The sequence below is a fragment of the Eptesicus fuscus genome, chromosome 13 (genome assembly GCF_027574615.1).
Source record: "Eptesicus fuscus isolate TK198812 chromosome 13, DD_ASM_mEF_20220401, whole genome shotgun sequence".
NCBI classification, from domain to species: Eukaryota; Metazoa; Chordata; class Mammalia; order Chiroptera; family Vespertilionidae; genus Eptesicus; species Eptesicus fuscus.
In genome coordinates, this window is record NC_072485.1 from 67,439,531 (window position 1) to 67,456,329 (window position 16,799).

Sequence of the window (16,799 nt, forward strand, 5' to 3'; positions counted from 1 at the left end):
CGGAATCAAATGAGAAGGATAAATAATGGCCCATCTCCCCATCCCTACAAACAAGTTCATTCTCAGCCTTGCCCCTGGCGCTCTGTTTTTGAAAAACAGAGCCAGTTAGTCTAATCTGGACTCAATCATTATGATTAACAAAAATGAAGTCATTTTCAGGACTGCTCCAGGGGGGATCCAGGATCAAACCAGACTCTCTAATCAGCACTCCTCTGTACTCCTAGCTCTAGATGGAAATCGATTTATTCTGTTCCAATATTCTGCATTCAGTTTGATGTGAAACTAGCATATATAGCGTATAGTTAGTTGCTCTCAGACAATAACAAAAGCTGGGTATTCTACCCTGTGCAATTTCAAATGAAGAATATCTATGTTCCAATTCCTTGTCTAAACCAGTTTTCTTCCCTCTTCAAGCAAAAAAGGGACCCAGTGGCTATTGCTACTGGCTCTGCCCTTGGTGCTGAATCACAGTCTTTCTACTCTATTTTGGTCCTAGGACTGGAATCAGTAATACAATACACACAGATGAGGCCTTGTCCTGGATCTTACAGAGACTAGGAATTAGATGCAGAAATAACAGGATTCCTGCAAGGACAGGGAGAGGTGCTCAGAGGAATTTCTAAACCATAGTCCAAAAGTCAGGAAAAGCTTACAGGGTCTTAATTATAATTCATTTCCTGCTGGGTTTCCATACACTTCTGTAATAAAATGTTTCACTCTACCTCAAGATTATTTTCAGTGCTTCCAGAATTCCATTCCACCTCTGTGCTCTGTGTATAGCCACACTGGGACCTTGTTCACTACACTCACACAGAGAATCTCATTATACTACACACACTCACACACCAGTCCCTGTTTTTCGGCTGCATGCACTACCATACACACAGACATCCACACTTCCTGTATGCTTAAGGTACTCTTGATACAGATAATGAGAAGTTCCACCTCCCCACTTACTTAATAATAAAAGAGACCACCCTAGCTGGTTTGGCTCAGTGGATAGAGCATTGGCCTGTGGACTGAAGGGTCCTGGGTTTGATTCTGGTCAAGGACACATGCTCTGTTGTGGGCTTGATCCCCAGTAGGGGGCGTGCAGGAGGCAGTGGATCAATGATTCTCACTCATCACTGAGGTTTCTCTCTCTCTCTCTCTCTCTCTCTCTCTCTCTCTCTCTCTCTCTCGCCCTCTCCCGTCCTCTCTGAAATGAATAAAAATATATTTTAAAAATAAATAAAAATTTATTTTAAAAAAATAAGAGAGAACTATTTGCAACACTTCTCAAATCCTCAAAATATTGCTCCCTCCTTTCCCTTGCTCCCAATAGAAGACCAGCAGGTAATAGGATTCACTGTTATCTCCATAGTGACTGACTCCCAGTACTATTTATAGCAGAGCCACAGCCCCTCCCCTGCCTGGTGACCTCACAGTGCTAGCAGCTGCTACTCCAGAATCGGCCAGGGCCCATACAATTCACTCTCCTTGAATTTGGAGACACCTCTTCCACTGACAGCACCTGCTAATGATTATGTTATCTTCTTTTGTTTGCACTTTGTCCTAATTCTGGAGTTTGATAGAGCTATCTCCTTTCCACACAACCACAACCAAGTTTCCAAGCATGCCCTACACTCATATCTGGGCATCACTGCCACCCAGAGAGTCCTCTGGTTCTCTCCTCTGCTATGGAGCCATGAGCATACTGCAGAAGGTGGGGCGCTGTTACACAGCTTAAGTGAGCTCCTCCCAACCAGAATGAGAAGGGGAGAGAAACAAATGAAATGGGAGATGTGTAAAAGCATAATTCGTTCTAGAAGAATTATGTGGATAATGCCTACGATGAGAGCCAAAGTATAGTAAGTCTTCACTTAATGCCATCAGGTTCTGCAACTTTAAGCGAAACAGTATATAACGAAACCAATTTTGCCATAGGCTAATTGACATAAACAAGAGTTAAGTTCCTATGGCACCTCATCAACGTTATAATTAAACAATGTAGAACAAAACGACATTATTGGAGGACCTGCTGTGTCTTAAAATAAAACAGAATTTATAGGACCAGATCCCAAGGCTAGGCCTTGAAATCTATATTTACATTAAAAACGAGGAACCCTTTCCTGCCCAAATCTCAAAGATCACACCTGAAGCATCTTCTACTAAAATATTAGGCATCTAGCCTTAGTGGGATCCCAGCCCCTCGCCATCGAGAAGCACTTGCTAAAAAGCAAGTCATTAGCATACCCTACAGTGCTCATCTCCCTCCAGAGCCACAAGGACTCTTGTGACTGTTCTAGTTACTAGCAATAGGATAAGACTCCTAGCTCATCAACAGCCACTGCTTTTGGTTATTCAGACTGCAGAGATCACAAAGGCTTTTCTTCCCATTCTCACCCCTCCTCACAAACCCTCTACCACCACCTATAACTCCCACTCTGTCTTCATATCCACCCAAGCTCAGACTCTGCCTCCTGCCTCAACCATATTTACTAACAGGGAGCCCCTGGTTCCTAGGTCCTATATTCCAAAGGCATCAAGCTCAAAATGCATACCTATCAGCTGAAGGCCTACATCACCATCCACTCCATCCAGACGCAGATTTGGAACCCACAGACCTTTCTTTAGGTTATTGATGTCTTTCCAGCAAATGGCCTCGTTAACCAACGCTTTGGATTCGACCCTCTTCGGGGGCAAAATATCATAGTAAAACCACAGGAACCGGAGAGCGATATGACATCTTTGCTGACGTGAGCACAAGAGGCTCTCTCACCTCCTCCTCCTCCTCCTCCCCAGGAAGTGACCTTGCAAGCACATCAACACAGACTGGTCCAGCATGGGGGAGAACAGAGCAAGGAGGCCGGCGATAGGCAGGGTTGGGGAGGAGGAGAGAGCAGAGAAAGGAGGAAGAATTTAGGATGCACGAGCATGGGGAGGGAAGCAGGTGCAGAAAAGATTAAACGGTGTCTCCATTCTCTAATAAGCCAATTTTGAAAACACCAAATAAAAAAAAAAATGGTCAAGAACCGAATGTGGTTCTTCAAACCCTAACAAAAAATAAGGCGCACAGCACACGCACGCGCTCACACACACATACACACACACGCGCGCGCACACACACACACACACACGCACACACGCGCGCCAGGTCCCATCCCGGGTGGGCTTCGGGCTGGACAGCTCTGTCCGCCCCCTCACCTGCTGGACAGCTCTCCCCCGCCTCCGCCCGGAACCGGTGCCACCCGCCAGTCCGGAAAGAATCGAGCCCAGCAGCAGCAAGCTGCGCCCAGGCCAGCAGCCCGCACCCCCTCGGCGGCTCGAAGCGCCCCCACGTCAAGCCCGGCCCTTTCCGTGCGGACCCCTTACTCGCTCTTGAGACCCCACGCGCCCTGACGTTCCTGTAAGGGCCGCCCGAGACCCCTTCCCCGAGACCCCCGCTGCTCTCAGAGCCGGTTTCCCCCTAGGAGCCCTGTCCCAAATACCCTTCCTGGGCCTCCAGTGGCGCCGACCTCCTACCTCCCGAGCTTCGGGGGACGGGCCGGCCTGGCTGGACGTCCCCCGGCCGCAGAGCGTCAGTCGCTCCCCGGCGCCAGTTCCGCGTGAGGGAGGGGAGGCTGAGGGGGGCGGGGGCCCGACCATTCACCCCCGCGGGGGGACAGGGCGGCACCTAGCCGAGCGCACAAGGGCGGAGCCGACCTCGGGAAAAGGCGGCTACGCACACACCTATGCCAGTGGGAGTGGAAACGTGATGGGGAGCGCAGGGCCAGCCTAGCGCCGCTGACTGCCAAGGGGAGGACCCACAGAAATACCTTTTTGTGTAAATTGCGCAGAGATTTTAATTCCGCATGGGAACTGAGCGCATTCCGATGAAATGTGGATTAACCGGGAAGCTACTGGTCAAGATAAGCTGCTCCTGATACTTTCTGACCGTCCCCTCGCCCCGCCCTCACCTTTCTCTCCCTGCACTCGGCTTGGAAGTGCCGAGCCGCCTAGGCTGGAAAGCCGGCAGCGCGGCGGTGGAGCCTACCACTTCAGGGGTGGCGGGGGGAACTGCGGCCGGAAGGCGCCGTGCCACCTACACCGGTGAGCGCCAAGGGAAGGGGGCGTGAGCAGTGCCGCGATGCCCGCTGGGAAATGGAGTCCAGTCCTGAGAGGCGCAACCCCAGGCTGGGCAGCCTCCCCCTGGCCTCGGGGGACTTTTCTTCCTGTCCCATCATGTGGGAGCCGAGAGGAGGGATTGATGTGCCCGCGCCCACAAGAACACAGGTGCCTAGCTGAGGCGCTAGCTCTGAAAATTCAACACCCCCTCCCCTACAGGAGGACAACGTGATCCCCTCCCCCCTCCCATCATGACAGGGGAAGTGGTATCAGCACTTCATTTACCCTCAGGGCGCAACGGGGCTAGTGAAAGGAGGCTGGCCCTTGTGACTTGTCTCCCTCTAGTTCTGGAGGCGCTCCTAAAAGACGCAGGCTTCCCTCCTCTGTGGCCGCTTCCCCACCCCAATCCAGAAATTGTTGCTCTCATTCTGTATTCATTTTTGTCTTCTTGTACAAACAGTACCAGGCCGACTATCAGGGAGGCAGCCCCGAGGCATTTATGGTCAAGCCGCAGAGTGACAGTGGAGAATTTCTCTAGGGGCCCTGTGGGGAAAACAGGAAGTGGTGGAGGCAGGATAGGCAGGGCCTGGAGAACCTTGTGCAAAGGGGCCCCCAGGTTCATCCATTTGATCAGGTCAGTACAGTGTTCAAATGGGGCACAGCTTTGGCAGGACCCTCAGTGCCCAGCAGTCACAAAACTCCCCACCCTTTGACTTTCCTTTAATGCCACGTGAGGATGGCTTTTGCACAGCGCCCAGGAATGTTTGCCCTTCTCAGTCTGTTCCACCTCTAGGAGGCCGCCAGCGGGGCCTCAGCCAGCCGAGGACAGTCATTCGTGCACATCCCAGATCTCAGAGAGCAGTGGGGGAAGCTTTTTGTCCTGCAGGCGCAGCGCAAACACTTGCTCTGAGTGGACGCTGCTCAGTGTCCGGAGGCTCACCAGCTTCATTAGCATCCGTGGGAACATTAGCCGGTCCTGGGGAAGGAGAAGGACAAGTTCAGACTTGGTCTCTCCCCAGGGGAAGAGGGCAAGGGTAGGGGAATTGTGGGAGAGGTATAATCGGAGAGGGATTCTTGAAGGGAAAGTAGGTGTGTCAGGGAATGAGCCTGTGTTGAGGAGAAAGGGCACCTAGGGGAGACTCACATGGGGGTGGTGGATGGAGACATAGGCATGCAGGGCCTCCACATATGTGTGTTGCAGCCTCTCTACCTGGAGCTGATCCTGCACGTTGGGCCGGTCTATATTCACAAACAGAGTTGAGGAGCAAGTCTGGCCAGGGTCAGTTCCATACCCCAAATCACAACCAAAAGTAGGAACATGTCCCACCCAGCCTCTCCCATCCCAAAGTAACAGCAAGGGCCTCCACCCCTACAATGCCTGCCCTGTGGGGCCTGCAGCCCTCCTTAGGGCTTGCTCATTTTCCCTCTTGCCCTTCCTCCACACCTGCAGAAAAGATGCTGATGGCAATGAGCAAAGCAAACTCGGCATCATTGAGCTGCAGCTCATTCATGGCTCTGGAAAACTCGAAGATGGGGTTGATGAACTCCACTTGCAGTCCTGGGGAAGAAGGAGGGAGGCTGAGTGTGCGGCATGAGTGGCAGGAACTTCCTTCTCTCCTCCAACTCTGCGACTTAGAGAACTTCTAGGAACTCAATAAGAAGTATCCAGGGCTCTGCTCTGCAACCTTGGGCAAGTTTATTAACCTCTCCAAGTCTCATCTGTGAGATGGGAATCATATCTGAATTTATAAGACTACTGTGATGGTTAAATGATAAAGCATGCACAGCACTTAGCACTGTGCCTGGAACACAGGATGTGTGAATTAAATGATAATAGTTCTGTTATTCTCATTAAAATTATTGAGGGCCCCATTACTAGATATAGAAGCAACTCATTTTTGTTTATAAAGAAACCTCACTGGCAATTGACCTTACTTATTTGAATACTAGAGATACATTTCATGTTTCATATCTCGGGGGAACTTAGCAATATGGTTGAGGGTATAGACTGTGGTGCCAGACTGCCTGGGTTTGAGTCCTGGCTCTACCATTTACTAGGCTGAGCCTTGGTTTTCCCATCTGTAAAATGGAGATAACCTACCATAATGGGTCCTCAGACTAATGTGTGGCACATATGGTAACCACTATATAAAGTGTTTGTCAAATAAATAATAAATTTATAAATATAGAACCAATCTTCTTGATGAGGAGACTGAAGTTCAACATACCCTGACCTAAAGTCATGACATCTAAAAAACACTTCTCCCATACACACTGTCAAAGTCTCCCCACCCCACACCCTCCGCTAGGCTTTCTCAGATTTCTTTTAGCAACCATCTGCTAACTTTTCCATTCGAGGTTTCTTGATTAGTCACTTCCTGTATTTTCACCCTGATGTTTATCAAGTGTGTGTTGATACATTTAATGGACAAGCCCCATTTTATAAAGTATTTGTTGCTGAGGTATTGAGTGAGCCTTGAATTGTGCTAAACAGTCTGTTTGTACAGAGAGGACAGGTAGGTTTTAGAGTTGGGTTATGCACCCTGAAAGGGTCTGTCTGCTACTGCTCGCTGACTGAATGCCTCCAGTGGCATCAGTCCACATCAACAGTCATGTAGAGAGGGACGGAGACCGCACAGAAAAGAGCCCCTGTTCCCTCTCCCTGAGACCTCACTGACAAAATGACAAACAAAAGGCAAAGATGATATCAAAACTGCTTATATAAATGGATCTATAAATAGGTACAGATCCAGATGACATAAGCCTGAAAGTGCTGAAGAAACACACACATAAGAACTGGAAAGGGTTCGGAAAGGAGGATGCTATGAAGGAGAAGGCCATGGTTAAGAAGGACTGGGATAAGAATCACTTGGGGAAAGGTGGTTTGCTAGAGAAAGCGGGTAGGGCTGGGTTTTAAAGATGGAAAATGTCATGAAATTTCCCAGACATTCTGGCAGCACACAGAAGGCAAAAGGTGCTAACACAGCCCTGCCATGCCCTACAGTTAAGAGAGGCCTTCCTAGAGTGTCACTGGGTAGCCTGGGTTGGGATAAGAGGCACATGAGCGGAGTCACCAGACAGCATCAGCCATATTTTAGACTCACTCACTCCATTGTTAGACTCCTAGGTCTCCTATTGAGCCACAGCTCCAGTCCCTCCAAAACACTCTTAGCCTTTCATCCTTTCCTAACTCTGCTCCTATAACACAAACATTACCAGCAATTGAGTATGAGGAAACCAACACGGCTTAGCCTGCAAGCAAGCATCAGGTAGAGAGCAGCAATGGGAACAAATTCTTGGAGAAAACACTTCAAGTACAGGATGGGGACAGAAGCATCCACTCTGATCTTAAAGCTGCATCATCTGGACATGTTTGTTATGTATCAGCTCCAGTTCCATGGCTCTTCAGAAAGAACAAGTGAAGAAGAGTAGGGGGAAGTAGGTCCAGGTGGTCCTTAAAGAGCACATCTGAGAAAGACTTGCTCATTAGTGACTACTAAATGGCTCGGTATGGTTGTTTTCAAGCTTTTTCCCTAGTTATAAAATCTTTTCTTGAAGCACATTATGCAGAAGCATGATATATAATGCAGATTTAAGTGGAGCTTCTTGTTTGGCTCCATTTAAAGTAAGAATGAAAGACATTCCTGTGCCTTCTTGTTTCTTCTCTAAAGTGACACTTCTATGGAACCCCTCCCTCGGGTTCCTTGGAACACAGTTCGAGAAACACTGACCTAGGGCACCAGAGGACAGGCATCCCATTTGAGACAGTTGAAAGAGGCCTATAAGCATTCCAACTTTCTGTCTTGGAAAAATAGGGGAAGCCTTCCCTTTACAGACACCCAAACCTTGGGCCTGTGACTCTGGAGTCACTATGGGCTCCAGGACAAAAAATGTCTGTCCATCCCAACCAGTCCCTTTGGTCTCTCAGTTCTCACCTGCTTTAGCAAAGTCTTCCCGGTTATAACTGAAATCCTTGAGGAAGGTGATACTCTCACTCTCAGGGTTGTACCTCCGAGATGTCTCCAGAAGCATCACCTGCACACAAGTAGCAGACCTCAAACAGGGACGCGGTGGGCTGGTCCTGACAATGGGGCGCCTTCAACTGAAGGTCCCTACTTCCCAGTGGTGGCTGTCTAGAGGCCCTTCCCACGGACAGTCCCGCTCGGGCTCTCCCTGCGCCCCTCAGCCCTGCCAGCCACCTCAATAGCGGAGGTCTTCAGCAGAGCGATCTGGTCCTCCCTGCTGAGCTGCAGGAAGCCGGGCAGCTGTTTGGCAAAATCAACGATCTCCTGCACAGAGACGATGGCCAGCTCAGTGAAGTGGGCAAAGCGCTGTTGACGGGCCTCCCAGCTCTGGGGATCTGGTGCCATGGGCCAAGGCTACCCAGAAGGGCAAGGAGGGGAAAAACAAACCGCTCTGAGTCAGACATCGAGAAGCCAGCTGGCGCTCTGGGTACAGCCACCTCTCCCCAGGTCCCTCAGGTACCGTGACGCGAAGCTGGTCAGAAAAGGAGCGCCTGTTACACTGTTGTTGGGCAGCCACTAGCTTCTCAATCATACCCAGTTGCTCTGGGCTGAGTTGGGGCAGGACTTGGGGAGGTGAGGATGCTCTTGGGGGCACGGATGTGGCCTGAGCCTGTTCCTCCTCTTGCCGCTTCAGTTTCTTCAGTCGGATCTGTTCTTCTGACAGGACACCTAAGGACCGGCCAGACGAGAGGAGGGAAGAGGAGGGGGAGATGAGAAGCAAGGAAGGGCCAGAGGGGGAGTTTAAGGCTCCAGAAAAGCAGAGATCACAGGGTATAGGCAAGGAAGAAAGTTTAATCCATATTTAGGGACCATATAGGAAGGCCCTGTAGGCTCAGCTGTCTGTCTGCCCTCACACCCTGGTACCCACATACCCCCTCTTTCCCATCAGCCCCTTCCCCATTGCTGTCCCCAGGTACTCACACTCCTCCCGCATGCCAGCCTGGCGGCATTTGCGAAGGCGACACTCCTGGCACTTGCGACGCATATAGGTGTCCATGGGGCAGTGGCCCCCGCTGTGGCAGATGTAGCGTGCCCCTTTGATGACACTGCGGCGGAAGAATCCCTTGCAGCCCTCACAGCTCAGCACGTTGTAGTGGAAGCCAGAGGCCTTGTCCCCACACACACTGCACAGCTCATTCCCCAGCATTTTGGGGGCTGGCCCCTTTTTCCGCTTTTGTGGACGGAGCTCTGGATACAGGGAAGTGCCTTAATGTTCTTCTCCAAGAAACAAGCTTGGTGCCCAGCTGGCCACGGCCCTGAGCACTCAGTGATCTTCATGCCCTTTTTAACATGCAGTCTAGTCTCTCTATTGTAAGAAAGTACCTCTCATGTGCCAAGTGCTATTTATTATGTCCCAGGTACTGTCTCAGCCCTTTATATGCATTGATCCTGACGACAACCAAAAGAGATAGCTACTATTATCGTTTCCATTTGATGAATAAGGAAACTGAGGCTCAGAAAGGCCTAAGGTACAGACAAAACTCACAGATCACTCAGGTCTAGTTGAAGCTTTGGTACTTAAACATGATTTTATGTGGTAAAGAGCCCCAAGATGCCCCTTCCAGATCCAGGGAGCCCCTACATCCTCCAAATCCAGCAGTTCCTCACCTGTAGACTCTGGAGGGGCCTCCACTCCTGGGAGCAGGGCTGTGGGATCTGCCACCTCCGGCCCTGCCCCCGAAGTGCCCCCCGCTGATTGGGGCATGCTGGCTTCCTCCCTGAGGATGCAGCTGCTGCCTCTCAGCGCCTGGCTGTTTGCATCTTGTGCATCTGGTTCCCACAGCTCCACCGCAGAGTCTGAGCCAGGAAAGAGGAACAAGGGGAGGATGAGGGGGGAAGTCTCAGGTCCTCCCCCTCCACTTCCACTGCATCCTGGCTGGGAAACTGCAAACTTATCTCCACCCATAGAGGGCAGCAAAACATCAGCTCAGGCTTCAGACCCTGGAGTTTGTGTGGGCTCCAGGGCTAGTCTTGCAATTCCCTGCACCTCAATACTTCATATGAGGATGTTAACCTTTGTCCCCTTGGGGGCTGGCGTGCATCTAGTTCAGAGATCAGACAGAACTCTTAATTAAAAGTCAAACTGGATAAGCACTGTACATGCCCTCTCCCCAGCAGCAAGTCCAGACAGAAGGATCGGCAGGTGCCTGCCTGCAAGGGCCTGGCACCGGAACCAGGATGAAGGTAGTCTGGGCAGAAGGAGGCAAGGATGGCTCTAGACTGCTCTCTGGGGAAAGGCAGAAGGCAGGTAGTGAAGAGACCCTGACTGAGGGGAGAGGGCTGGAGTAAAGAAGCTTACCAGGAGAAACATTAGGCACAGGGGCCTCCAGCCACAAGGACATCTCTTTCTCTTTCTGGAGCCCTGGACATTACCAAGGCACTGTCCTGCAGGAACAACTCAGGTTATACGCTTCCAGAACTGGGCTCCTTCTTTATCAGTACAGCATATTAGCTAACATTTACTTAATATACATCAGCCTGTGCTAAGGCTTTACATGCCTTGCTCACGTGTCCCTCTGAGGTCAGGACTATTCTTCAGCCCATTTTACAGAAGAGGAAACTGAGTTTCAAAGAGATTAAGAAATTGCCTTTGGCCACACAGTTAGGCAGCAAAGACTCCACCTCTGATCTCTCTGACTCCAAAATCTGAGCTCTCAGCCACAGTGCCACTCTTTCTCCCCAGTGCCCACCTCCTGGCCATCAGGGAATATTTGGGCACATCTGCTCTGGTTCTATTAAAGCCCCTTCCCCCTCACTCCAGCACTGGGGACAGCCCAAGTTGGGCAGGACCAGGACATGGGATGGAGGCTCCACCCAGTGAAACATGCTGCTTGTTAAATAACCTCACTCCTGCCACTTCCCAGGATCCCAGCACAAACCTGTTGCCTCCAAGAGTTGCTCCAATTCACATTCAGGACCTCCTCCCTCACAGCCCCTCAGGAGTTATTCTGGGACTAAATGGAATCCTGTCCAAGCTCCCATCACTATTACCATCCTTCACTTTTCCCCAAAGAGACCCCTTTCTAAGATCCATAGGACCCCCACTCACCCCCACGCCCCAAACACACACAGGGCCCCAGGCAAGTGCTGAGGGGCCGACCCACCGAATGCCTGGGCCGGCAGACTTCCTGGCTGGGGCAGTCTCTGGAGCCCCCTTGCTGAGAGAGGAGGACGGTGCAGGCTCTGTCCAGAGGCCTCCGCGGTGGCTGAGAAGCCGTAGCTGAACTAGACAGGGGCCCGGAGCCCCAGGGAAGTAATATGGGGAAAAGCTGAGGGGAGGGAGGGACTGCCAAGGGGTCGGGCCACTGCTCCTTCTAGCCAGGCAGAGCCGGAGTCAGAGCTGGCGCCAACCAACTGACCGCCTGGAGCCTTGGCCTCCTCACCCCCGCCCACCGGGCAGCCAGCTTCCCCACCACGCTGACTCCTCCCCAGCTAGCCACCCCCTCAGCCCAGCGCCATCCTTCTCTCCTACCCCCAACCACAACAGTCGCACTTCCCTGCGGACCAGCCCAGTTCTCCCCTTCCTCTGCTCACCCAGCTGCTCTTACAGGACTGCTTCCCAGGCACCCCCACCCCAATCCCCGGCCGCCTCCAGAGTTGGTGTCCCCTCCCCTCCATAGACATTTCGTGGAGCAAAGGTCCCAGCACAGCCTGGAATTGCAACACGCAGCCCCAGCCTGCTTTCCCAGCCTCCCTCCTCCTCCCCTGCCTCTGGGAAGGGGCCAAGAAACTCTCCCCACCGGCCCAGCCGCAGCCAAGCTGGTGGAACTCCCGGGGTGGAGAGAGCAGGTGCTGAGCCTTCTTGGAGGTCTCTGAATGGGGTGCCCTGTGAGGGCTACCAGCAGGGGAGAGGCCAGGAGAGAGAGAGGAGCAATGGCCAGTGCCAGGGTGGGGGTAGAGAGATGGCAGGTGACCCAGGTGCTAGCCCAGTTTAGACCTGGGAAGGTATGCAAGTGCCCTCATCTGGGGAACAGTTCCCTAGGCAATGATGACAGGCTCTGCCCAGCAGCTATTGAGCCTTCCTGCCCTGCTGCCTGGAATATGAGATCCATCCCTGAAGGTAGACACCATGTTTAATTGATTGTATCTCCCTTGTAGCCCATGGATCAGAGCCTGGCATAGTTTAGGCAACAGAGTAGGTACTGCACTCCTGTTCATTAAATGAATAAGCAAGCAAGAAAAAATATATGATCCCCTTCTATTTTATACTTGTTAGCTCTAGTCAATTTCATTTCAGCATATTTAGTTTTTGGGCCCTAGGCTCAGATTTCGGGTTTAAATTCTGGCCTTGCCTCTTATTAGCTGTGTGATCTTGATTAAGCAAGTTACTTAATATCTCTGAACCTCAATTTCCCTATCTTTAAAATTGGGATAATAATAATGGTTTTTGCCACCTAAGGTTGTCATGAGAATTAATATGTCATAGCACAATGTGTAGCCCATAGTAAGTGTTCAAGAGATGGCAGCAGTTATCACTAAATTTCCAATCCTTTCAGCTATGGGACTTCCCAACACCTTGCATCTGTACATTGTTAACCTTCCAGTGCTTGTTTCCATACACAACCCCTCACTATCTCTTTTGGTCCTCAGAGCAGCCCCAGGAAGGAGGGTAAATAACACAAGTTCCATTTTACAAAGAATACTAAGCTCACGGGAGAGGCTTCTCGAAGACCACACACAGTGGCCAAGCTGAGATCAAAATCCAGATGTCCTCACTCCAGTCTCTGTGCTCTTTCTTTCTCCTGCCTCAGAGTCCAGGACAGTCTTATCTTGTTGCCGTTCAGGTCTGCTGGATCAGTGAAATGTGGAGATGGAAGAAGCTGGGAGGGAGGGGGAGAGGACTGCAGTAGAAGAGGCAGAGAGCTCTGGGGATGCTTCAGTCCAGATGTGGCAGGGGAAGAGCTGAGGTTACTGCTGGCTGATCACCCCCTGCCCCACTCCCAGCTTCCTGCTCACAGGCTCTTCCTGTTTTGCTGTGAACTCCAGTTCCCATGGGCTCCCCATTAAAGCATAGGACAGGGGGCCAGGGCAGGCAGCCAGAGGGACAGAAGCAAATGAACAGGGCACCAGTAGAGAGGACAGTGAATAGGGAAAGAGTGGATGGGGGCAGGGGGGAGAGCAGGCTTGGAGAAGGACAGGGAAAGCAGAAATAGAACAGGAGCTTGGTGAAAGAGGGGAGGAAGCACACAGGGTGGGGCAGGGGGAATAGGTGGGGGGTGGGGAGCACAAGCTTGAGATGACGCAGGCTGGGTGGTGTTGCAAAATCTGCCCATGTGCTTATTTTCACATCTCAGAAAAGCCCCTCTGACACCCACATCTCAAAGTTCTGCCTCCAGCTTTTGCTCTTGTTCCTTTTCATCACAAGGTCATCCCCTCGCAAGGCCCCCACCCTGGTCTGGGCATCTCTGAGTCATGAGCACAAGGCTCTCCATTCCTCTGGTGTGTGTTCCCTCCCTGATTTTCACAAGGCTCCAGCTGTCCTGGGAAAGTAGAAACCAGGACTCAAGCTCCTGGGAAACTGGAACTGTTCTGCCCCAGCACTCACATCATCCACCCAGCTCCTCTCTCTCCTTTCCCCAAAGCCAGCAGCTCCAGCACAGGAGCATCATCAGAGATGTCACTGAAATGCCTGCTTGCAAGGAACTCGGAATGGAACACTGCTCTGAGGCCTGAAGACTTATCTTCTCTCATCCACTCCTAATCCTCAACTCCTTAGACTCCCCAGAGCCCAGGACCACACACAAGCCCCATCTGGAGCCTTCTGACCCAGGCTAGAGCCAGTTGCTGACCATGCAGTTCAGGGAGCCATCTCCTCCATGCCATGTCAGCCTCAGCCTTGTCTCAAGTAGAGGAGGGAACATCACCAGTGCTATACAAAGAGCTACCCCTTCAGGTTACAGGGGCTCCGGAGCCCCCACCTAGAGGGGTTGGGGAGAAAAATGAGAGAAGACCCAAACCTGTAGTCAATACCTCCAAAGGGTTTCCAGAGACCAACCACTGGACTTCTCCCCCAGGCCAGGGCAAGTAGTCAGGTGATCAGCAGCTGGAATCACATGTCTCACCAGCCCACAGATGTCAGGTACAAAACCTCCCAGTCCCATGGGGCCTTTCCTATCTTTCCTTAGCTCCTAGAGGAGGCACCATGCCTAGGAACACCTTCAGTGATCTTCCAAGTCCCATTTCTGACTCCCAGGACCTCCAAAGTCTTCTCATTGGAGCAAGGGGAACCTTGAAGCAAAAATAGGAGCATTCACCTGGCCTATGTACTACCAAATAACTCCCTGAAAGCACTCAAACTCCCATAAAGCAGGCCACCAGGTAGGGTTTAGAGAAACAGACTAGGGCAACTGCTTTTTGCTCTCTCCTTCCCCAATCTGAGAAGGTGAAAAGTGTGGGAGCATCTTGCAGGTTCCTCAAATGACTTCTACCCAACCTCCCAATCACAAGATTGAACCCAAGAATTCCTGCTTCCCAGACCAATGAGTTCAGAGATGATATAGAAGACAGAAGAAGTCACATAGGCCCCACTATATGTATTATTTATCCTCATATATAGCCTAGGAGATAGTTACTAGCAAGGGGGTAAATATCAAATTTGGATAGAAGTATGGCTGATTCAAAGATCGAATTCAAACACAAAAAACTTCCTCACTCCATTACATGCACTACCTCCCCAGATGGGAAAAGTGGTTAACTCACCTGGATTTAGGTGCACTTCTGCCAACACAGGGTAGAGCAGTGATTTCCAAACCTGGCCTCACTTTCAGAGATTCTGACTTATTGGTTTGGGGTGGTCTATGTACCTACCCATCTACATTGTGTGTGTGTGTGTGTGTGTGTGTGTGTGTGTGTGTGCGCGCGTGCATCTGTAGTTAGGAACCAAGGTATGGGGACCACAGAATCACCTGGTACAAAATATGCAGAAGCTAGGGGTCCAGAAACCAGGGCTCAGCTATTGGCTCTATCATGTACTTGAGGGGTGACCCTCACTCTTCCTGGATTTCTCACTATAAAAACAGGAATATCTGCTCCATCAATCCCTCCTAACATGGGATACTTGCAGGCACAAAGGATATAGACATACTTGAGCAAGTGGGATAAAAAGCAAAAGATGAATTTGAGGGATTTTCATTCTACTTGCTAACATTTACATTATGAAATAAAAATGGTTTGGCTACTTTGCAAGGAAAGTAGAGGCATAGTAAAAGAAAATACTCAAAAACTCTCACTAATACCCAGTACCTTAGCAGTTAGCCATGCCCATTCAACCCCATCAATATGAAAAGCTTTTATTAGAAATCTCTTTATTGAAGGTATTTGGGACCACTGAATACAGTTTAGCAATGTAGTTTGAATAGCCCGTAAGAAACATCCCATTATAAAGACTGTGGATCTGAAAACTTGAGTTTTAATTAATTCTCCTAAACTGTGTGACCATGGCCAATCACTTCCTCTCTAGGTTTGTTTTCTCATCTGTAGAGAACTAGATTGAATCAGGAATCCAAAGATGCAGATTTATGAAGCTTCTCGGCGGTCTTTGCGAGTCACTTGGGATTGTTTTCAAAATCCCCCTTGTGTTTGTGTGTGTGGACATTTTTTTGATGAGGGGACTAAAATCTCATCTGATTCATAACGGACCTTATGACTAAATAACAACTACTTGGCTACCAGGACTTCAGCTCTCATATTCTATTCACTACTCCACAACAACTCTAGAAGCAAAATTTAGATCCTGAGGTATATATACTAGTAAATCATTTAATCTGGAGTCCTAGGGCAAGATATGACCCTGCTTTCTCCCATATAGTGCTGATCAGGTTTTATTTTTGTGATGCTCTTAAGTATTTTGCTTCTAGTGAGCAGTTTAGATCAAAGCTTCCCTAGGGCCTATGATCTGACCTCCGGGCGCTGTGAATCACTCCCACCTCAGAATCACAAAGCCTTTAGACCAAATTGGCTGCACTGGGACCCTAATGGCCAATGTCAAGAGGGCCTCTGATTCTGCCAAAACCCCACCTACTCCCACTTGTTAAGTTCCTTCCCCCTCCCCCCTATACATCTTCCCACTGGTCTGAAATTCCTCCTTTAGGGATTCACTGCTTTGGTTTTGCCAAGCCTGCACACTGTGCAACCCAACTCCTTCGGGAAGAGGCATGACCTTCTGATTCTAATGAACTAAAACTAGGAATGGTGGGAGGACAGGGAAACGACTGGAAGGTGAAGTGAGAAGGCTCCTGATCTTTGCTCAGGGCATGAGCAGTAGGATAGACTGGGACCAACTTCAAGGGCATAGGAGTTCAAAGGGCTGTTTACACGCTGTGCCCTACACCTCAAACAAGAGCTCTTCCGGGGAACGGAACCGGACCAAGGCTCAAATTCCACCCGAAGGCAGTGGTGTGGAGGGGGTCCCCTAAACTACCCCCTCGTCCCAATTCCGCATCCGCTGCGGCTCTGCGGTCAGGCCCGGAGGCCCCCGGCCCCGGGGGGCCCTCGCTCTCCCCGCCACTGGCCCGCCCAGGGCAGGCGCCACTTGGGCCCGGCTTCTCCGCCGGCCGAGGCAAACCCGAGCTCGGGGCTCTCTTTACCAAGACAAGGTCTTCAGGCCCTTTCTGCCGCGCGAGGTCGCGCTACATGCCCATGCTCCTCTGCCCCGGCCGGGTCGCGAGTCTCCTCCAAGCATTCCCTCCC

At 50.8% G+C, this 16,799-nt stretch overlaps 2 protein-coding genes across 4 annotated transcripts in view; both read right to left on the reverse strand.

Moving 5' to 3' along the window:
- Positions 1-3,569, reverse strand: part of MADD (MAP kinase activating death domain) — a 38,196-nt gene extending 34,627 nt beyond the window's left edge. Inside the window, exon 1 of the mRNA XM_008146732.3 lies at positions 3,505-3,569. The gene's annotated coding sequence lies outside the window, so the exon portion shown is untranslated. The remainder of the gene's footprint in view (positions 1-3,504) is intronic.
- Positions 3,570-4,506: 937 nt separating this feature from the next.
- On the reverse strand, positions 4,507-16,797 carry NR1H3 (nuclear receptor subfamily 1 group H member 3). 3 transcript variants are annotated; one of them, XM_054724806.1, is made up of 11 exons: positions 16,697-16,797; positions 12,764-12,931; positions 10,411-10,496; positions 9,720-9,908; positions 9,033-9,299; positions 8,572-8,780; positions 8,286-8,465; positions 8,022-8,121; positions 5,531-5,644; positions 5,231-5,325; positions 4,507-5,062 (listed from the first exon to the last, which is right to left on the reverse strand). In XM_054724806.1, the coding sequence occupies exons 3-11, from the start codon at positions 10,451-10,453 to the stop codon at positions 4,916-4,918; spliced, it is 1,344 nt and encodes a 447-aa protein (XP_054580781.1). In that variant the 5' UTR covers positions 10,454-10,496; positions 12,764-12,931; positions 16,697-16,797; the 3' UTR covers positions 4,507-4,915. The 3 variants fall into 3 exon arrangements, with proteins under 3 accessions (XP_054580781.1, XP_008144965.2, XP_028009280.2); XM_008146743.3 differs by lacking the exons at positions 12,764-12,931; positions 16,697-16,797 and adding an exon at positions 11,216-11,297; XM_028153479.2 differs by lacking the exons at positions 10,411-10,496; positions 12,764-12,931.
- Positions 16,798-16,799: the final 2 nt, after the last annotated feature.